Genomic DNA, 22,848 nt, shown 5'->3' with positions numbered 1-22,848 from the left:
GAGGGGCACGGCTCTACAAGGACACAAGTATAGACTGATACACGTATGAGGGACACGGCTCCACAAGTATAGACTGATACATGTATGAGGGGCACGGCTCTACAAGTATAGACTGATACATGTATGAGGGGCACGGCTCCACAAGTATAGACTGATACACGTATGAGGGGCACGGCTCCACAAGTATAGACTGATACACGTATGAGGGGCACGGCTCTACAAGTATAGACTGATACATGTACGAGGGGCACGGCTCTACAAGTATAGACTGATAACATGTACGAGGGGCACAGCTCTACAAGTATAGACTGATACATGTACGAGGGGCACGGCTTTACAAGTATAGACTGATACATGTACGAGGGGCACGGCTCTACAAGGACACAAGTATAGACTGATACACGTATGAGGGACACGGCTCTACAAGTATAGACTGATACATGTACGAGGGGCACAGCTCTACAAGTATAGACTGATACATGTACGAGGGGCACGGCTCTACAAGTATAGACTGATACATGTACGAGGGGCACGGCTCTACAAGGACACAAGTATAGACTGATACATGTACGATGGGCACGGCTCTACCAGGACACAAGTATAGACTGATACATGTACGAGGGGCAAGGCTCTACAAGGACACAAGTATAGACTGACACACGTACGAGGGGCACGGCTCTACAAGGACACAAGTAGAGACTGATACATGTACGAGGGGCACGGCTCTACAAGGACACAAGTAGAGACTGATACATGTACGAGGGGCACGGCTCTACAAGGACACAAGTATAGACTGATACACATACGAGGGGCACGGCTCTACAAGGACACAAGTATAGACTGATACATGTACGAGGGGCACAGCTCTACAAGGACACAAGTATAGACTGATACATGTACGAGGGGCACGGCTCTACAAGGACACAAGTATAGACTGATACACATACGAGGGGCATGGCTCTACAAGGACACAAGTATAGACTGATACATGTACGAGGGGCACGGCTCTACAAGGACAAGTATAGACTGATACATGTACGAGGGGCACGGCTCTACAAGGACACAAGTATAGACTGATACACGTACGAGGGGCACGGTTCTACAAGGACACAAGTATAGACTGATACATGTACGAGGGGCACGGCTCTACAAGGACACAAGTATAGACTGATACACGTACGAGGGGCACGGCTATACAAGGACACAAGTATAGACTGATACATGTACGAGGGGCACGACTCTACAAGTATAGACTGAAACACGTACAAGGGGCACGGCTCTACAAGGACACAAGCATAGACTGATACACGTACGAGGGGCACGGCTCTACAAGCATAGGTTCGTTTTACAAGTTCACAAATGCTATCGATGACAACATTTCAGCATCATTCGGAAATAATTTTTTACTAATAAGAGTTATTAAATTGTAATAAATATCATTTTTTTTATCTGTACCAATATGGTTTTACTAAGTTTTACATATAATCACTCAGTACTCACTCTGAAGACTGACAAAGCTGAACTCTGTGGGTTGGACCTTAGAAGGCACCAAATTTGGCAAGAAGCGATATCGAAATGCAAATCCACAACCCTGGAAAGAGAAGATGAGATGAAAGTTTAAACAAATTGTCACCATGCATCATGTGAGATAAAAACATTAGAACTAATTAAACCTTACTATAGCAAACATACACCTCAACTACCACTACACAGATTACACTTTCATCTTCAGTAGTGGCTTTAATGACACATTACTTACACACATATAACAGGAAAATCTTCATGGTGACATTTTCTTTTAACCTCAGCTAAGAAACATAGAAACGAACAATTGAAGTGAAGCGTCTAACCTTCCACAATCTGACCAAGATCCAGTTTGTGTGTGCCCAGGATCTGTTCTCATAAGGGGCTATAAGTGACTTGATAACAGATGCCTTCCTAAAGAACAAAACAAAGACATAATGTAACAAATGTTACATTTGGGATAACACTTTCTTTGAAAAGTTCAGATTCTAGTACTTTTCTGGGTTAAGTCCCATCCAGGATTCGAACCCACACTGCCGGAGTGAGGCACCTAATCGCCAGCACACAAAGACAGTGATCTAACCCACTCAGCCAACGAGGCCTCGACTTTCCAATAAAAGTCTGACAACTGGTAGTCTAGATCGCGTACTTTGTGTACCCCTCTGACAAGTGTAAATTGGCACGGCTCCCATGACTGAAAAGCTATGAACACACAATGTCATTTAGAAAGTGGTCAAATGTAACAACTGTTATGTTTGGGATAACACTTTCTTTGTAAGGAATTTACCAGTTTGTCATTAAGTCATCAGGAAGGCAAAAGATGGTTCTCTAAATAATTGGTTAGGGATGGCATCATGTCTATGTTAGCTGTAAAACATGTGCCAGCCAGATATTCCTTGGATATCCGGAAGCAGAATATACTGTTTTATATGTAAGGTCTTCTACTCCTGAGACACAAGAAATGTTTAATTATTCTTTTCACTAAAACTTACAGGTCTTCATGGTCAACACATCTTCACGAGGCAAGAGAGTTAACTGACCATAAAAGTCCAGTTTCCACCCTTGCCAAACTAGTCTGGTATTATGGAGTTACATTTTGGCTGGACTAACGAGTCTATGCACCGCCAACTCGTTATCAGCAGATATTTTCCAAATCTTTTCATGATTTTAATCAAGGTGCTCAAGTGATTTGATGCACTTCACGATGTAAGACCCATTTTATCACAATATAGATGTTGATTATCGATCAGATCATCTTGACTGGGCGCCGCCATTTTGTTTGAAGCAAATGCAAGTGATACGAGGGGTGGAATCGGATTGGTCCATAGGAGAGGCTTAGAAGGGACTTAACTCGTAATAGCCACTGGTGGCGCTACGATCGAGCCCAGTAATTCCAGCCTAGTTAGGCAAGGGTGGAAACTGGACATTTAAAGTTAACTCTCTTGCCCCGGGAAGATGTGGTCAACACAGTTAACACCAATTTAATATTTCACAAGATGAGATTTTGAACAGATGAATTAACTCCTTCATGCTAAGCCTGTAGAGAACACTGTAACTGGTATACAACACATGAGTGAGTTTGGATTAACACTACTTAAAAAAGTATCAAAGTTCAGTATCAGCATGTCAGCTTGATGTGTGAAGAAAGCCCAAAGTGGTGACAGCATGGTGCTGACAAACCAAGAAACATAATTAGAGCAAAAAATGAGTTTCAGGCATGCCTAAGGGATACAAATGGGCAGTTTACTGGTCCCTAAGTGCCCCAGATAATATAGTGAGTGAGTGAATATGGTTTTACGCCACTTTTACAATATTCCAGCAATATCACAGCGGGAGACACCAGAAATGGGCTTTACAAATTTTGCCCATGTGGGAAATTTAACCACTTTAACCACTAGGCTACCACACCTCCCCCACAAGATAATACAGCAAGACAGACACACACCTTTCCCATGGTAGAGCCTCCAGCACCTGCAGGGTGCGGGGGTAGCAGGTGAAGCAGGCCAGCGCCTGTACCAGGTTGTCCCTCAGGTCTGAAACACAAACACACACCATCATCATCAACCAGCCAACCATTCCATACCATCACATTACTTGATTCATCCTTAGCTTTCAAACTAGGCTACATACATTTCTGTATCTATCTAGTCCCTGTATCATGTTATGTATCATGTTTCGGTCTGGTCCAGTCCGTTTCGTTTCATTTTGGTTCGGTTCGGTTCGGTTTAGTTTGGTACCGTTCCATTCCATTCCGTTCTGTTCCATTCCGTTTTAATCCATATTGAACCACTTTCTCTGGCAATGACTTCAGGATGTCTAGTGTGGGGAGACCCTTACTCATGTGACTAAATGTGTATCCCTTCTTTGTCCAAAACCAAATGAAAAGCTTAATCTTTCTGTTCTGAGCTGATGTGGAGAATGGAAATGTTTTTTTGTGTTATTACTGGACGATCATGATCAACATCATCTGCTATTGCCTACATTCACTAATTAATCTTATACTGCACATTGAGCATGTCCCTCAGTGATGTGGAATTTTGCGCTATAGAAGTAGCCTTTTTATTATTCATATTCATTGTGATGAGTAGCATCAATGTTTAGAATCACTACCTACCGTTGCTGACAATCCTGGAATCAGCAAAGTGGCTCGTCAGGAAGTTGGCATACTTGACTAGAAGTTCATCATAACCTGGAACAAGACACATGGCATTTACATCAACATCTTCACAACTTCATCACCTGACATCTGGGCGGTGAAACAGATCAAGTCCACCCCATGTCAGTGTGTATGCTTTATAGCCACTTTTAGCAAAATTACATCAATGTCAGGCAGGGCCACACCGGAACTGGGCTTCATAAACTGTACCCTGTGGATTTGAACCAGGTCTTGTAATCAGCAGATGCTGTGACCATGAGGATACCTCCCCTCACCCAGGTACAGACGGATGTTACTGCATTAACACTGCACACACACAGAAGTGGGGAACAATATTATGGATCAGTTTGTGATTGCAGCTGCTGGTCCAAAGCCTAATTCTTCAGAGTGTCAACTCCGCTAATGATAGTCCTTAAGGTAAGACTGTCATCTACTTTAAAAGTCTCCCAGAAACAAGTTTTGGCAAGTTTTTATTTCTTGTCAAAATCATTCTTTTTGTTCCTGAGTGAGGGTGTTGTTTCAGAGGTTGTGATCAGGATATTTCAGATACATCTTAGTAGCCTGCAGGTATTCAGGTCTGGGCCCGACAGACCAGTGGTTAATGGCAGGTTAGTTTAACTGTATGACGGCAGTCTGTAAATAATTGAGTCTGGACAAGTCAATCCAGTGACTGACATTGAGCATTGACCTACACCAATGTGACACTCGATGACATTAGTCACCTCCACAAGTATGGGTTACTAGACCTAACCCAGACCTTCACACAGTGGCTAATAGCAGTGCACCAATCCTCACGACTGGAGTAACATGACACACAATCATCTAGGTCATGCATTAGACACACATGAATGTTGGGACCAATGAGATCAGGGGTAGAATAGGTCTTCAGCAACCAATGCTTGCCGTAACCGGGGACTATGCTTGTCGTAAGAGGGGACTAACGGGATCAGGTGGTCAGCCCCGCTGACTTGGTTGATGCATGTCATCGTAACCCAATTGCATGGATCGATGTTCATGATGTCAATCACTGGATTGTCTTGTCCAGACTCGATTATTTACAGACCGCCGTCATATGGCTGGAATATTGATGAGTGTGGCACTAAACAACAAACAAACAAGAAACATGAATGTAGGGACATATTAAGAACCATACAGGACTCTGCTACCATAAAGTCCCAGACTTGTGAGGCAAGAGTGAGTGGGTGAGTATGGTTTTAAGCCGCTTTTAGCAATATTCCAGCAATATCACGGCAGGGGACACCAGAAATTGGCTTCACACATTGTACCCATGTCGGGAATCGATCCCGGGTCTTCGGCATGACGAGCGAACGCTTTAACCACTAGGCTACCCGACCGCCCCTGTGAGGCAAGAGGATTCCTTCCTCTCTGTTGCAGGATGACTCACCTTCAATCTGATCACACTTAGTTGTTGGGTGCAGGTAGTTCTTGAGGGCGTTGTAGCTGTTGATGCAGCTCTCTATGTACAGCTCGGGGACAAACTGGAACAGCTGCTTGTACTTGGAAGCCTTCTCTACTGTTGTCAGGATCACCCGCAGCATCCACGCTATGTCGTTCTGCTTCGACTGGATGATGGAGGAAAGAGGATGATTTTAGAACAAGGGTTGATTGAAAGGTTCCAAGCTTCACATAGAAAGACTTGACTACAGACATGAAAATTATCCTTTTCTTTCAAAATAATCCCCTTCAACATTGATACACTTTGCAAATGTGGGATTTGATCACAATCTTGTAGAGTGAGTGAGTGAATATGGTTTTACGCCGCTTTTGGCAATATTCCAGCAATATCAAGGTGGGGGACATCAGAAATGGGCTTAACAAATTGTACCCATGTCGGGAAAGGAACAAACTAACGCTTTAACCACCGGACCGCCCCACAAGTCCTCCTCTCGGCTGTCCTAAGAAGGTTCTACAAAGCTGCTATGACCTTATCATTCAAGTCGAAATGGGTTTGGGCTTAAGATTTCGTCATGTTTGGGAACAGATGGAAGTCTGACGGAGCCAGTTCTGGAGAAAACAGGGGGTGCTTAAGGAGTTCAAAGCCACACCGTGAACAGTAGCCATGGCAATGACTTATACGTTCAATGGCCCATCGGTCGGATGGAAGAGCATACCTTTTCTCAGCTTCTCATCCCATTCATTCCATAACTTCTAAAAAATACAGCATAACATCCTCAATTTATTGTCTGGCCTTCTGGGAGATGCGTAAACTCCGCTGCCCACCTCTTTATTGTGACATAGGAAGGGGCTTCTTTCTGTAGTGTTATACTTATATCTGCATGGCTAGCTTTCGCTGCAAGTACAGCATGTTCCTCCAGTCCATTTTTCAAAGGTCTCTGATCCCCGCTTATTTAACTGACATGTCACATCAAAACAATTTGCTCACTTGATGCAGGTTTATAACAGCACCACCACTGACACAAGTAACAGTGTTGCTCCATATCCTACCTTAGAGTATATAACAGCAATAACCCAACCCATCTGGCGAGACTGTTCTGTGATCTTCTCGAGGAAAACCTTTTTGGCCTGTTCCAGATCATCACGGATGTCAGTCGTCTATATTGAGAAAACAACATGAAATAATTGAGGTAATAATAATTTTCACATGGTTGCAAAGCAGGGGTCCGGAAAATTTAAAATCCCAATTGGACATTTGCATTTAGGCCACGCCCCCTTCAAATAGCGTATTTTAGTACGACTTTTCACACACATTACAAGTTTACGTATTCATAATATGATGAATTATGAATTGTTTCAATTTAAATTGTTTAATTCACCGGACAATTAATAACAAATAATATCATTTTAGATTTACATGGAAAACATACGTTTGTTTCTGTTATAATAACGATCTGTTAACGTAGTGAACGGTCTAATTAATATTCATGAGTTATATTCATGAGTCTGCTCAAGTGTACGCATTGTAACATTTGGATCGAGACTATTATCCCATATTTGGTTATCACATGACCTCACGGGAAAAGTGTTTTTTTAAACTAAAGATTTTTTTAAAAACAAGACAGATAATTTAATCACAAATACTAAAATATCGTTGATAGTTATTTGAATACTTTTTTTATCTGTACTTAATTATTGACCATAAAAAAATTGGATATCGATCGTCCGAGAAAGCAAAATGGCGGTCAATCAAAATTCAATGTACGACTAACTACTGAAAACAATAAAATCTGCAAATCCTCATTGTATGTCAACCAAGTGAAAGTCGTTAGCCACGACTTACAAAATGATCGTTCAGACTTTGAGGGTTTGGCAGATCCGCTTGACTGATCTGCATCGGTCGACTGACTGTCGTCACGCTTTCGCTTCTTGTCTGAGGTTACGTATCGTAGCATTGTGAGGATAATGAGGTACAACGATGATGCAAGGTATTAATGTACAGTTGTAAACACCTTTCACTCAAATTAACAAGATGTTCTCAGTAATTAATCCTCGATTAATCAGTGTCAACTCAGTTTATTGCCTATTACAGTGATTGACCGATTGGACTATCATGTAGGTACGATGTATTTACAGCAATCAAAACAAACAAAGCTTGTCAGTGTAGTTAATCTTCATTGTGTTGCAACTGCAGACAGAAACTGCTCAGTCCTAACTGTTGATCATGTCCGGTCCAAATTTAAGAATGTCCGGACAATACTTTTTAAAATGTCCGGTAAGCAATATTTTAAAATGGACATTTGAGATTCCTAATCGGACATGTCCGGCGCATATGACGGTTTCTGGACCCCTGTTGCAAAGCAATATGAGTTGGCGCTGGTGTCTCTAGTCTCAAGGCTGTAGCTCTACTGATGAGAATAAGAAATAATCTCGACAAGGTTAATTGTGATAATATATTGATACACGCCAGGCCCCGGTAAGTGAGTCAGTGAGTTAATTCCACTAAGAACAGTATTCTAGTTATATCACCCCGATCAGCTTAATGTGGAAGGAAAGACCAAAGTCATGCAGGTCTTAGACGGGCACAGGTATGGTGCTGACAACCCTAGAAATATATTCGGGGAGAACCAGGATTGTGGCGTGCTCAAGGGATGCAACTCTGCACAGTGAATTGTGTTGCATTGACAACTGTGCCATCAATGGCCCCAAGAAATGAAGCACATGCAGCACATGAAGACAGGGATAAGTGATAAAGTATTTACTTCAATGTGATTTATCTACTTATATCAGTTATATCATAGCAAGTAAGCTTAATGTTTTGTTTGTTGTTTGTTTGTTTGTTTGTTTGTTTGTTTGTTGTACAACACTGCACTCAGCAATATTCCAGCTATATGACAGCAGTCCGTAAATAATAGATTGATAAAATGAGCATCGATCCATCAATTGGGAAACGATGACATGCATCAACCAAGTCAGCGAGTCTGACCACCCAATCCCGTAGTCGCCTTTTACGGCAAGCATGGGTTGCTGAAGACCTAGTCTACCCCAGATCTTCACAGGGTGTAAGCTTAATATGAGAGAAAGGCAGCTTGTAGACATTTACTGTGCGATGTACGTGAATGAGTTCAGTATTTCAAATGTGTCAGGACATGTTAGCTTTCCACAAAGATCTTTACCACTTTGACATGGTGCTGACAGACAATAGATCATCACCAAAGTTACAACAAGGATGATCAACTAGGATTCAAACTCACAATCAGTGGATACTGCTAGCTAAGGGAAGCAACTCTGCACAGCAAAGTGTAGCATCTAAGACCACTGGGCCACCAATGCCCCTGTTGAAACTAACAACAAATGTTGAAAATGACGACATACCTCGGTGGAGCACCTTTTGATTTTTTCTTCTGTATCCTGCAGAGCAAACACGAAGTCTCTCATGTTGTCCCTCAGTGCACACATCTAAAATGGAAAGATACAATGATAAATACAACCAATTGCTTAAAACATGATAAGACAGTGCTACACATTGTCAGGTGGACCAATGACCCCGGAAACAAAGAGCTACTCATATGCAGGTGGTCCAATAACTCAGGAAACAAAGAGCTAAACATTGCCAGGTGGACCCGTAACCCAGGAAACAAAGAGCTACACATTGCCAGGTAGACCAATGCCTGGTGACACACTACAATTCTCAGCAACATCATACCCTGCACCTGGGCTCACGCTTCCTATCCTGTTCCTTATTTGATTGATTGTTTGTGTGTTTGTTTGTTTGTTTGTTTGTTTGTTTGTTTGTTTGTTTGTTTGTTTGTATTCCAGCTATATGACAGCAGTCTGTAAATAATCAAATCTGGACCAGACAATATAGTGATTGACACGATGAGCATCAATCTACAAAAATGGGACACGATGACATGCATCAACCGAGTCAGCAAGCCGGACCACCCGATCCCGTTAATCCCCTCTTACAACATGGGTTGCTGAACCAAGTAACTGATTCACACAGCTCATCAAGGTGAGACTGTTCCCACTGAGTGGCCTACCTTGCCGAGCTGCTTGTGGGCTGCTATGTGGTACAGGATGACGAGGCTGTCCAATAGTTTCATCAGGGAGTTCCCACTGGGCATCTCGGGCTCGGGGTACACCTCAGTACTCTGAGCTGCAACAAACGACAAACTTAAGTCCATCAAGTCAGGAAGTAGGTGAAAGTTGTTTTGCACAGTCAGCAAGTTTACAGTGAGTAGGGTTTAACACTGCTTTTAACAGTATTCCAGTTATGTCAGTGTGTTAGCTTAATGTGGGAGGAAAGCTGAAAGATGTTTACCACTTTGCTGAAGCCCACAAGTACAGGTATGGTGCTGACAACTAGAAACATTTTGAGAGCGAACCGGAAGTCGGACTGGGAATTGTACCCATGATCATAATTTTCATGCATGCCCAAGGGACGCAACTCTGCAAAGTGCAATGAGGCGTTTTTTTTATGCCCCCAGCAGTGCCACAGCCATATCATGGCAGTTTGTAAATAACTTAGTCAGGCTCAAGAAGAAGTTGTTGCATATTAGTTGTTCTGGAGTAGTATTTCTGGGCAAGAATATCACAAATATAAACATTAACCAATATGGGTGTGAGACAACATCAAAACAAAGCCAAATCTGAAAGAAAGAGTGCTTTGTACAGACACGATCATCCTGCTTCATGTTCCCACTGGAGGCTACTAACCTGCTGAATCCTTGGACTTCTTATCCGTTCGAACAACTTTTCCATCATCAGAAACGGAAATACCCTGAGCTTTATTCACCTCGGCTGAAGAAGAACATGAAAATAAAAACACCATACACAAAAAAATATATTTTACATCAAAGTATCTATACTTATTTTCTTTATTTCACCACATTGATCACCCTGGCCAAATTCTACACCAATCTGCAAGTAATCTTTATAAGAGCGCCTGAGACCAAACATTTACAAGACAGTTTATATTTTCAGCATTGAGCATGTTGATGTCAAACATTTACAAGACAGTCTACATTTTCAGCATCGAGAATGTTGATGTCAAACATTTACAAGACAGTCTATATTTTCAGCATCATGCATGTTGATGTCAAACATTTACAAGATAGTCTATATTTTCAGCATCAAGCATGTTGATGTCAAACATTTACAAGACAGTCTATGCTTTCAGCATCATGCATGTTGATGTCAAACAAGATGAACATCTGAGAGATGGGAGAGGATGCCGATGACCTACCACCCAGAGTCCTGTTGAGATGTGACATCAGACCTCCGCACCTCTGGAAATCATAATATTCCCGAGTATCCACCCAAAATTCCTGAACCGGGACAAAGGAACCTGGAAATATACCATGTATACTGTTAGCATCATGTCATTGAACAATTGACAAACAAGAAGACGAAGTAGCAGACATCCCCCACCCTATTGAATATGTGCATAAAATCATGGAAAGTAATTCACATTATTATTATTATGAAGTTCCCCTGCAAGTTAGGTGAGTTCCTACCTGAGCTATGGAGTATCCAACAACTGAGGTGTGTTCCTACATAAGCTATGAAGTTCCTGAACACGCAAGGTCTGTTTCTATAAGCTATGAGGTGAGGTGAAATGGAGTTTAACGTCGCGTCAAAGATAATTGCACTTAAATAGCGATATGCATGCATGTGTGGCTGCTTGTACTAGTCTGGACTGATGCCGATTTATAGTGCTAGCCCACTGAGATACCATGTCGCAGTTTAACATGAATACCCAACTCAGAGACAGTATACTGACTCCGACCCGACCAGTCCTTGTTTTAGCCCCTTATTGCCGAGCACCAGGCAGGGTAACAACAAGTACCATCTTTTAATGTCTTTTAGTATGGTGCGGCCTGGGACTGAACCCAGACTTTCCACTCTCTGGGCGGACGCTCTAGACCACAGAGGTGTCCTATAAGCTGTGAAGTCTCCAACAAGTGAGGTGAGTTCCTACCTGAGCTGTGTACAAATCGGCCTGTGTCCTCCTTCTGAAAGAGGTCCCAGTAGTAGCGCAGGGCTTGGATCAGTCGATGGTAGAAGCACAGGGACACCGGCAGCGGGCATGTGTGGATCTGGTGCACCTGTTAGAGTAAGGAAACCAGATCAAGAAGAAAAGGCCAACATGTTATCACAGCTACGTACGACCTCGCTGCTCACTACAAGAGTTCAAATACTGGTCAGCTCATGTAATAGTCAGTGATTAAACTGACATCTGACCACAGCTGAAGGGTTGAGTGAGTATGGCTTCAGCAACATTCCAGCGGGGGACACTGGAAAATGGGCTTCACACATTGTACCCATGTGGGGAATCGAACCCGGGTCTTTGGCGTGACTAGCCAATGCTTTATCCACCAGGCTACCGATATATTGCAATATTAACCCTGACAATGCATGAACTGTATTCGTATGTATGGTTTTGTAATTTATAACTAAAATCCTAAAGCAAGAAATGGTTGTGCAAACTGGTCCATGATAACTTGTACATGATTGGTTGGTTTGTTTGTTGTTTCACGCCGCACTCAGCAATATTCCAGCTATATGCAGTTGTACATGATGTACTGTATTGCCAAAAATAACAGGTGAGGTGGGGAGAGATGGGGTGATGTGGGGCAAGGGGGTGCAAGGTGGGGTGAGGTGGAGCAAGGTGGGGTGAGGTGGGATTGGCTGTGTGGGTGGGACTGAGTGAGGTGGGGCAAGGTGGGATTGGGTGTGTTGGTGGGGTTATGACGGTGTGGGTAGGGTTGTTTCTTGAATCCATAACCATGCTTATTTGTTCATTTCCAAGATTGGCAGTTGGCACACAAACACATATCACACATCAGTGAAATTTTGTAGAATTTTCCTATTCGGAATATTCTATAAGTAATACGTTACCACTGTTATACCGAGGCTGTTGTCTCCCACAACTGCTGCTATACGAAATCTACCACAGAGATCTCAATTACCTCATGCAGCACGTGCGTAGCCACCTAGCTGCCATGTGACACCCTTCACTCTTGTCTCCTGCGAGAGCAAGTGCTCGGGGGACGGACGGGCGGGCAGCAGCCCAGTGGTAACGTATTACTTATAGAATATTCCGAATAGGAAAATTCTACAAATTACATTAAGTAATACGTTACCACTGTTATACCGAGGCTGACTACCACAGTAGGCGGTGGGGAGCACCTACAACCCGAATCCTGACTGCTAGCGTTCCTTCCGACCAGCGGAAGTAAACACCAAGGCGGAAGCACTCGATGCGCATGCACCTAGCTAGGCGTTACCCTATAGGAATACCAAAGCACTGTCAAGCGCATACCGTAAGGCTCAATCGTCATTGCCAAAACGATTGGTGACTCCAAACGGCCCCACTGGATAGGTATTTCATCGCCGCAGCGGATGAGAACACTGTATCCGCGTGAGCTTAATCTTAGATCAGGTTAAACAGTCGAAAAGAGGGAAATTAATTTCCTTCAGACCGTATATCCCAGAGCAAGCCTACTTAAAGTATGCATTAGGCGCGTGACCTAATTCCAGTATTTGTAAGCATGCATCACAAGGTTGGGATACACGACAGACAATTAAAGACATAATTGTCAAAATACAAATAAGGACAAAGCACACAAAAAGCCGCCCTCACCTGTGGTGTGAGTGCGCTGGTTTGCGGGACCCCAACTCCTGTACCCACGGCAGTGGGAACATTGGAGTCGACCCAGATTGACCACCGTGCAAGGTCAGACGCCTGAGGAGTTCGGAATTGCGCTGGGCACACCCCTTAGGTGCCCGCTTGCGCCGCGATCCGCGGGCCAAGACGGTGCACACTCTCCACGACGGCATCAGCGACCTGTTTGAGGTAATGATTGGCAAAAACCGAGTCAGAACGCCAGTAACAACCTCGTAATATTCTGCGAACAGAGATATTCGAGTGTAGGGCAAATGTTGCCGCTAGCGCCCTGATCTCGTGCGGGTTTGACCCCGCTACCGGTAACCCCCGAAACCAGTACGCCAGATTGATGACAGAACGAAGCCACAACGCAATCGAGTTGCGAGTTATGTCAACCGTGCGATTAGGGTTACACGATATGAACAGACGGTCACGCCCTTGTCTACGTTCATTCGAAGCCTTAAGATAATACTTAAGGGCCCTAACCGGACACAGCGCTCTGTCCTCAGTATCAGCAGGATGTAAGATTTCTTTGAGTGATCTTACAGTGAATTCCCTCTCCGTATGCCCGACTCTCTGATTCTTGGCGACGAAGCCCATGAGCAGGCCCAGGCGGACCGCTCCTTCGTCACCCCTATCGAATCGTACCTTGGCGACATCGAGTGCATGAATTTCGGATACACGTGCCGCCGTGGCAAAGGAGAGGAGAAATGCTGTTTTCCAAGTCACATGCCGGAACGAAGCACTATGCAAGGGTTCATACGGAGCTTCCGTAAGTGATTGCAACACTAGGGAAAGATCCCAGGCCGGTGCCCGAAGGCGGCCCTTCTTAAGATCGTGCTGTTTGAAACCCTTGATAATACCCCGTATCACCGGCTCTTTGGAGAGACTGGTACCCATAGCAACGCCCCGTACCGTAGCAACGGACGAGACATAGTTGGCAATGGAACCCCCGGAGAGTTTCCGGGTCTCTCGCAAGTGAGACATGAAACGAGCAATATCCTGCACAGATACCTTATCTGGCGAATGAATGTGATGTTTACAACACCACTACATGAAAATAACCAAACGTGTATTATACACCTTCTGGGTAGAATCACGATGCATACTAACGTATGCCCGAGACGCCCGGCGAGAAAAAACTTTACTCCTCAGACGCTCGGTGACAACATCCACGCGTGCAGATTGAACTGCCCTGCGTTTGGATGAAGCTGACGGGTGTGAGGGTGGATCAAGAGATCCGGTCTCACAGGCAGTGGAAGTGGCGACTGCGTGACCTGGGTTGAACCGTGTTGAACCGACCTCCGATGAACAGCAAGTTCTGAGAAGGGGTTAACTCGCTCTTGGGGAGATTGATAATCCACCCAAATTGCTCCAAGAGCCGACGTGCGAAAACGAGATGGCGTGACAGGGTGTCCGTCATTCGATTTGCTACTAGCGAGTCGTCCAGGTACGCGAAGTACCGGACACCCCTCCTGTGGAGGAACCCCACTATGAGGGTGGTTAACCGGGTGAACAGCCAGGGAGCGGACGTGTGAATCATTCTGAGTTCGGCACTGTCCTACTTGGGAACGAGAAATATCCTGGAGTAAAACCCCGGTGTTAATCCTGGTAGAGCTAACTCCCGTACTGCCCCTTCTCCACCAACCTGCCGATGGCATCGGCGAGGATGGGAAGATCGGTTTCCGAATCGAAACCTGCATACGGGGCAACGGTGAGCGGTGGATTCGCTTTGAGATCAAGCCGATAGCCGTACCGAATCGTGTTGACCACCCACGGGTCGTCGAACACTTGTTCCCAATTCTCCCAGTAAGTCTGGAGTCTGGCTCCCACTGGGGAAGGAGAGGGGGCCCTGACAGGTTGCGGCAGGCGCAACTGTCCAGGGCCAAGTGACTCGGGTTCGCCTAAGGGCCAACCGAAGTTGGCGCTGTCGGCATACGAACCCCTCCAATGAGAGTCACCTGGAGGGGCCCTTGCCGTCCGTCGACGACTTGGGCTTCCCCCAGTTTCCCGTCTTCCCGCGAAAGGGCAGCTGATTGCCCATACCGGAGCCCTCAGGGCGGGGCTACTTCCCAGAGGAAGAAGAACCCGACCCCTTAGACCTACCGGCCGCAGCAGCCTGGGGCGCGCTCCGGTTAGGAGCGGCACCCAGGCGCCTATGCAGGGACCCAACAAGAGCAAGTGTGTGCCGAGAGTCCTCGGCAACGTACTCCAGGGAAGCATTTAAACTGAGCAGGCAGTTGTAAATGCGCTGGTCACGGTCCGTGGGAGAACCTTCGACCAGACGGGCCGCTGCAGCCAAGTAAGTGTCTCCGTGAGACATGGAGTGCCGAGCGAGGGCGTCCAGCTGGTGCAAGGTAGCTTGCGTTACCGTAGCAGCCGGTGGGGCACGGACACCCAACCGCTCAACATGGGCCTCCGCGGTAGGACCAGCCTCGGGAAAGGCAAGGTCATGTACCGGGAATAAACCCTTTCTCCACGACGTCGGAGGCAACGGGAGACCCCGACCGGAGGCCGCCGCGAAGGCGTTCTCCAAGGAAGGCTTGAAACCGCGCAGCAAGGTTGATGCGGGGAAAGCCGTGTCGGAAGACTCATCGTATACCTCGGAGGAACCCACAGTCGTGGATTCCCCGCGGTACCGGCCGGGGCATGTCCTCAAAGAGGTCATAAACCATGGCCACGCGGTCCTAAACCGATAGCGGGAGCAACGGTTCGGGGGAAGGACCGGTGACCACGGGAGCCGCCACCGTACCGGTGGACCCCGCGTCCGACCCCGCGGCCACCGAAGTGGCCGGGGACGGAACAGCCAGCGGCCTAACCTGAGATAAGGCCGCCAGCTTGGAGTCCACAAGTTATGCAAGTAATGCAGCGACGGAATCCCCGGACAGCACACGGGCCGCCAAGAGATCCGCTGCTTTACCGGTGGACCCCGCGTCCGACCCCGCGGCCACCGAAGAGGCCGGGGACGGAACAGCCAGCGGCCTATCTTGCGATAAGGCCGCCAGCTTGGAGACCACAAGTTTCGACAACAATGCGGCGACGGAATCCCCAGACAGCCCGAGGGCTGCAAGGGGATCCGCCGCAGCCGAGGAGGTGGTACCCGCACGGGGACCCCGACCGGACGAACCGGCCACCACAGGGGTGGAGAAGGACTGTACGTACAGCCGGTACCGCTCAAACTCCGCAGGCCCCAGACCTTCGCACAGGATGCACCGGGTGTCCCCGCAAGGAACCCTGCACCGCGGGCAACAATCGTGGGGATCCCGGGACGAAAAAAACTTTCTGCACACCCCACAACTCCGAGGAGCAGGGGTAGAGGGGGTGGATACTGGGGACATATCCATGTCAGACATTGATTGTTTGCTATAAACAAAGAACAAAACATGGTTACAACGCACGCACCACAATGATTCACAAACGAACATTTTCACAAGAAAAGAAACGAGCAATGTGAACATATAACATACACATATAACTTTTATTAAAGAAATAAGTGATGTTAACCCCCAAAACATACAAGAACAGGGGAAACGTAAAACACAACGTGCATACGCGAACCCCGCAAGTATATAGAAAAAAGGGCGGGAAAATTTTTCAGTTTCGCGGGAAAATTATAACCAAGCGTAGCTACCGCAACGCCCCATAAAAGCACAGTTTATTAGAGAATAAACTATAATAAATATCACCAAATCTTCAAGGAACGCTTCAGCAGGAGAAAACACGTCTTGCTAAGCAGACGAAGGAGACAAGAGTGAAGGGTGTCACATGGCAGCTAGGTGGCTACGCACGTGCTGCATGAGGTAATTGAGATCTCTGTGGTAGATTTCGCTATAGCAGCAGTTGTGGGAGACAACAGCCTCGGTATAACAGTGGTAACGTATTACTTAATGTAATAGACTCATATTTGTGTGGTACCAAAGCAAAAGTTTCTCAGATAGACTCTGTGAAATGATGTTGTTTGTAAATGTTAAGAATTATTTTGTTTCTTCAACCTTTCAGACGAAAAGGGAGTCAATATTTTCATTCAAAATTTTATAAACAAATAGGCTCACTCTTGTGTAGGCGCTGTTCTCCCTCAGAAAGGCCCGCAACTTCTCCATGAAGATGTCTCGTGTGGTTTTACCCTGAAAATATCAGGAACTGGATGTAACAGCAGCAACCATAACATGCATACACAGGTACAGGCCAAACACTTGTGTCTGGATCATACACAGGTACAGGCCAAACACTTGTGTCTGGATCATCCACAAGTACAGGCCAAACACTTGTGTCTGGATCATACACAAGTACAGGCCAAACACTTGTGTCTGGATCATACACAAGTACAGGCCAAACACTTGTGTCTGGATCATACACAGGTACAGGCCAAACACTTGTGTCTGGATAATACCCAAGTACAGGCCAAACACTTGTGTCTGGATCATACACAGGTAAAGGCCAAATTCTTTGTGTCTGGATCATAAACAGGTACAGGCCAAACTCTTTGTGTCTGGATCATACACAGGTACAGGCCAAACTCTTTGTGTCTGGATCATAAACAGGTACAGGCCAAACACTTTTGTCTTGATCATACACAAGTACAGGCCAAACACTTGTGTCTGGATCATACACAGGTACATGCCAAACACTTGTGTCTGGATCATACACGGGTACAGGCCAAACACTTGTGTCTGGATCATACACAGGTACAGGCCAAACACTTGTGTCTGGATCATACACAAGTACAGGCCAAACACTTGTGTCTGGATCATACACAGGTACAGGCCAAACACTTGTGTCTGGATAATACCCAAGTACAGGCCAAACACTTGTGTCTGGATCATACACAGGTAAAGGCCAAATTCTTTGTGTCTGGATCATAAACAGGTACAGGCCAAACTCTTTGTGTCTGGATCATACACAGGTACAGGCCAAACTCTTTGTGTCTGGATCATAAACAGGTACAAGCCAAACACTTGTGTCTGGATCATACACGGGTACAGGCCAAACACTTTTGTCTGGATCATACATGGGTACAGGCCAAACACTTGTGTCTGGATCATACACGGGTACGGGCCAAACACTTGTTTCTGGATCATAAACAGGTACAGGCCAAACACATGTTTCTGGATCATACACAAGTACAGGCCAAACACTTGTGTCTGGATCATAAACAGGTACAGGCCAAACACATGTGTCTGGATCATACACAAGTACAGGCCAAACACTTGTGTCTGGATAATACACAAGTACAGGCCAAACACTTGTGTCTGGATAATACACAGGTACAGGCCAAACACTTGTGTCTGGATAATACACAGGTACAGGCCAAACACTTGTGTCTGGATAATACACAAGTACAGGCCAAACACTTGTGTCTTGATCATACACGGGTACAGGCCAAACACTTGTGTCTGGATAATACACAAGTACAGGCCAAACACTTGTGTCTGGATAATAAACAAGTACAGGCCAAACACTTGTGTCTGGATCATACACAAGTACAGGCCAAACACTTGTGTCTGGATCATACACAAGTACAGGCCAAACACTTGTTTCTGGATCATAAACAGGTACATGCCAAACACATGTTTCTGGATCATACACAAGTACAGGCCAAACACTTGTGTCTGGATAATACACAAGTACAGGCCAAACACTTGTGTCTGGATAATACACAAGTACAGGCCAAACACTTGTGTCTGGATAATACACGGGTACAGGCCAAACACTTGTGTCTGGATCATACACAGGTACAGGCCAAACACTTGTGTCTGGATAATACACAGGTACAGGCCAAACACTTGTGTCTGGTTCATACACGGGTACAGGCCAAACACTTGTGTCTGGATAATACACAGGTACAGGCCAAACACTTGTGTCTGGATAATACACAGGTACAGGCCAAACACTTGTGTCTGGTTCATACACGGGTACAGGCCAAACACTTGTGTCTGGATAATACACGGGTACAGGCCAAACACTTTTGTCTGGATCATAAACGGGTACAGGCCAAACACTTGTGTCTGGATAATACACAGGTACAGGCCAAACACTTGTGTCTGGATAATACACAAGTACAGGCCAAACACTTGTGTCTGGATAATACACGGGTACAGGCCAAACACTTGTGTCTGGATCATACACAGGTACAGGCCAAACACTTGTGTCTGGATAATACACAGGTACAGGCCAAACACTTGTGTCTGGTTCATACACGGGTACAGGCCAAACACTTGTGTCTGGATAATACACAGGTACAGGCCAAACACTTGTGTCTGGATAATACACAGGTACAGGCCAAACACTTGTGTCTGGTTCATACACGGGTACAGGCCAAACACTTGTGTCTGGATCATACACAAGTACAGGCCAAACACTTGTGTCTGGATAATACACGGGTACAGGCCAAACACTTGTGTCTGGATAATACACGGGTACAGGCCAAACACTTTTGTCTGGATCATAAACGGGTACAGGCCAAACACTTGTGTCTGGATAATACACAGGTACAGGCCAAACACTTGTGTCTGGATCATACACAGGTACAGGCCAAACACTTGTGTCTTGATCATACACAGGTACAGGCCAAACACTTGTGTCTTGATCATACACAGGTACAGGCCAAACACTTGTGTCTTGATCATACATAAGTACAGGCCAAACATTTGTGTCTGGATCATACACAGGTACAGGCCAAACAAGTGTGTCTGGATCATACACAGGTACAGGCCAAACACTTGTGTCTTGATCATACATAAGTACAGGCCAAACATTTTTGTCTGGATCATACACAGGTACAGGCCAAACAAGTGTGTCTGGATCATACACGGGTACAGGCCAAACACACGTGTCTAGATCAGCCAGCAATGGCCAGTGAGTATTTTAAACAGTAAACCATCATGTATTGAAACCTGGTCTTACTTTGTCCTGTCATTCAACATGAAATAGTTAATACAAACGTCTAAGGGTGAGAGTAACAACAGAAATGTCTTACATCTTTGGGGTCATTCCAAATCAGAAGTACTTTGAGCATCGCCACTTGGATATCTTCAACCTCTGAAACAGAGTAATATTACTTATAAACCTACGGCCACTATTGCCTATTGTACTGTATGTATCTTCCTATCTCTGAACATCTCCTATCTTCCTATCTTTTTGTCCAAGTAAGCAGGCTAGGAGGTTTTACTTTTTCCTGGTAAGACCTGATGAGTTCAGTGGAAGATGAAATTTGTACTTGGTGTTTCAAACGTCCAAAGTTCTAAAATCAAAGACAAGAAATGAAACATTATGGATGACGGCAATCGAACCTGCAACCTCACATATCGTGTTTCTTTTTGTAACCCACCGTTTTCCCACTGAGCCACCGGGGTAGGTGATGAAAAGTTGTTCAATTTTACTTGTCATGACTTCAATATGTGTTCACTTCGGGTCCTTGGGATCTCCCTCTCCCTCATGTTTACATTTTCTACCAAAACCTCGAAGGCATGTTTTCTCCTAAACATATCACATGAACTACACACCCGCCACGATCAAAACTACATAAACTGACGTGAGTTCCTGAACAGGATCAACACCTTTCTTGTCAGGTGAGCTACAGTGCCCCCTATGAATACATGTACCATCATGGTCCAGTCCCTAACCTTAGAAAAGGGCATGGAGCTTTTGGTAATGGATACTTTGTCTAACACCTGTTAAAAAGTCACAACAAACTAGTGAGTTTGATTTTACGCCGCTTTTAGCAATATTCCAGCAATATCACGGCGGGGGACACCAGAAATGGGCTTGACACATTGTACCCATGGGGGGAATCGAACCCGGGTCTTCAGCGTGACAAGCAAATGCTTTAACCACTAGGCTACCCGACCACAAACATTTCAATTGGAGTTAGATGAAGAAGCTGGAGGGAGGGACACTTCACCTTCAATTTGTTTCCGGAGTTCTTCACAGGAGGCCAGGTAGTCTTTCTTCTTCCGGAGAACCTCGGGGGGTTCATCGGGAACAGGGTCATCTTCCTCCTGCAATTGTTTGTTACTTTACACCACGGAGACAAATATTTCAGCTGTATGACAGCAGCCTGTACATAATCACTGGGCCAGGCTATCCCATGACAGGGGAACGAACAGTGTCCCAGTCCCAGGCTACGATGATGGCAAGGTCAGACCAGACATGTTAATATTTCATCAGTTGAATTTAAACCAGGGTCCTTCCAATTTTAATAATGTCTGTTCATTCTCAAAGGTTGTGTCAGTCAGGACACAAAAAATGATCAAATTCATATTTTATTTATAGTAAGAAAGTCATTCCTAGTGACCAAATTGTACATCAACAAGATGCTAAAATTGCCTAAGTAGCATATACTGGATTGAGACATTGACTTGCCAGTTTCATAAGGCATGTCCATCTTCATGACATTGGCCACACCTTTTCAAGCGGCATCATATATTACCAGGTCTAAATTAATCAGACCACTGTCTATGCTTGGAAACTGATTTTTATGGATATTTGCAGGGTATGACACTCCCAAAAATTTCAGCCAGACCACAGGACTGGCTAGCTGAAATACCTGCCAGCCCTGACCAAAACCTGTCTGCCCACTATAATCATATGTTTCTCAGGATAAGCTAACGGGGTTTCTTTTTGGTTACATTTTATCATTCATCTTTACATGTGAATTAATGCTTATCATCGGGAAATATTTTGAATATTTTCACATATGAAATATAACCCGACCGTCGGGCATGGGGATTTGAAAATCTGGCAGCCCGAGTTGAAATCAACCCGTCTCGGACGGTCGGGCAGGCAGGTATTTCGAACACTGATATTTGGTATCTGTTTACAAATGTGTGAACACTTACCTTGGTTTGGTACTCCCAGTACACTATCGGCACCATCTCCGCCAGGCCTCCGTCGTCAGGGGGTTTGATATGTAGGAAGATGGGGAACTTCACCTTGTCAAATGTGCACCACAGTCAAGGATACAACAACAAGACAAAAGTGAAGATTCAGTGTGTAACTCAAATGTCAGGATTCTCTAATAAAACAGGCTGTGATGTTCCCTTGACACGACAGGAACAGAAGGAGAAGCATTCTCAAAACAATACGTAAGGCTAAAAAAAATATTGGTCTTGGTTCTCAGACACCGCCCCCATCATCATCAAGTCTGCCACACGTTTTGTTTTTATTTCCATTTTCAAGAAAAAAATTATAACTCCTAATACTTATAAAAACAATGCGATCCAATATACACACAGTTACCTCCCTTTACATGCACACTGCTTTACTGCGCATCTCGTGTTGTGGTCATGGCGGTAATAGGAGTTTGTATGCTTGTTTATGTAGGGAGGCCCTTTCCCAGGTTGATGGTGCACACCTGTATATTTGGTTGCATACTAGTTTGAACAAGCAAAAAAGACCACCATATTTTCAAAGGTCAATGCCTGAGAAACGATTCTGTTTTTTAAAGCCTAACAGTTCATAAACATAAGAAAGCCTCCTCCAAAACTGTTGAAGCCACTATGCCTATTAATTTTCAAGAATGGAAATATATTTTCATGGCAATGTGAGGAAAATATGACATAAAGATTACCCGGGAAACTTG

The 22,848-nt window shown here is 45.1% G+C and overlaps 1 protein-coding gene across 2 annotated transcripts in view; it reads right to left on the bottom strand.

Moving 5' to 3' along the window:
• Positions 1 to 22,848, bottom strand: part of LOC124152958 (E3 ubiquitin-protein ligase RNF123-like) — a 60,464-nt gene that overhangs the window by 18,677 nt on the left and 18,939 nt on the right. Inside the window, exons 15-29 of one of the 2 annotated variants that reach the window (XM_048397102.1) lie at positions 22,106 to 22,208; positions 21,169 to 21,265; positions 20,245 to 20,306; positions 17,321 to 17,392; positions 11,580 to 11,706; positions 10,845 to 10,946; positions 10,316 to 10,399; positions 9,640 to 9,755; positions 8,972 to 9,055; positions 6,647 to 6,754; positions 5,586 to 5,763; positions 4,139 to 4,213; positions 3,470 to 3,557; positions 1,851 to 1,938; positions 1,501 to 1,591 (exon numbers count right to left, since the gene is read on the bottom strand). In XM_048397102.1, the coding sequence (XP_048253059.1) occupies positions 1,501 to 1,591; positions 1,851 to 1,938; positions 3,470 to 3,557; positions 4,139 to 4,213; positions 5,586 to 5,763; positions 6,647 to 6,754; positions 8,972 to 9,055; positions 9,640 to 9,755; positions 10,316 to 10,399; positions 10,845 to 10,946; positions 11,580 to 11,706; positions 17,321 to 17,392; positions 20,245 to 20,306; positions 21,169 to 21,265; positions 22,106 to 22,208 (1,475 nt within the window). The remainder of the gene's footprint in view (positions 1 to 1,500; positions 1,592 to 1,850; positions 1,939 to 3,469; positions 3,558 to 4,138; positions 4,214 to 5,585; positions 5,764 to 6,646; positions 6,755 to 8,971; positions 9,056 to 9,639; positions 9,756 to 10,315; positions 10,400 to 10,844; positions 10,947 to 11,579; positions 11,707 to 17,320; positions 17,393 to 20,244; positions 20,307 to 21,168; positions 21,266 to 22,105; positions 22,209 to 22,848) is intronic. The other variant, XM_048397103.1, reaches the window with a different exon arrangement.

This window comes from Haliotis rufescens, unplaced genomic scaffold (assembly GCF_023055435.1).
Source record: "Haliotis rufescens isolate VD_foot unplaced genomic scaffold, xgHalRufe1.0.p SCAF_16, whole genome shotgun sequence".
In the NCBI taxonomy this organism is placed as follows: domain Eukaryota; kingdom Metazoa; phylum Mollusca; class Gastropoda; order Lepetellida; family Haliotidae; genus Haliotis; species Haliotis rufescens.
This window is presented reverse-complemented; position numbering and strand designations above follow the sequence as displayed.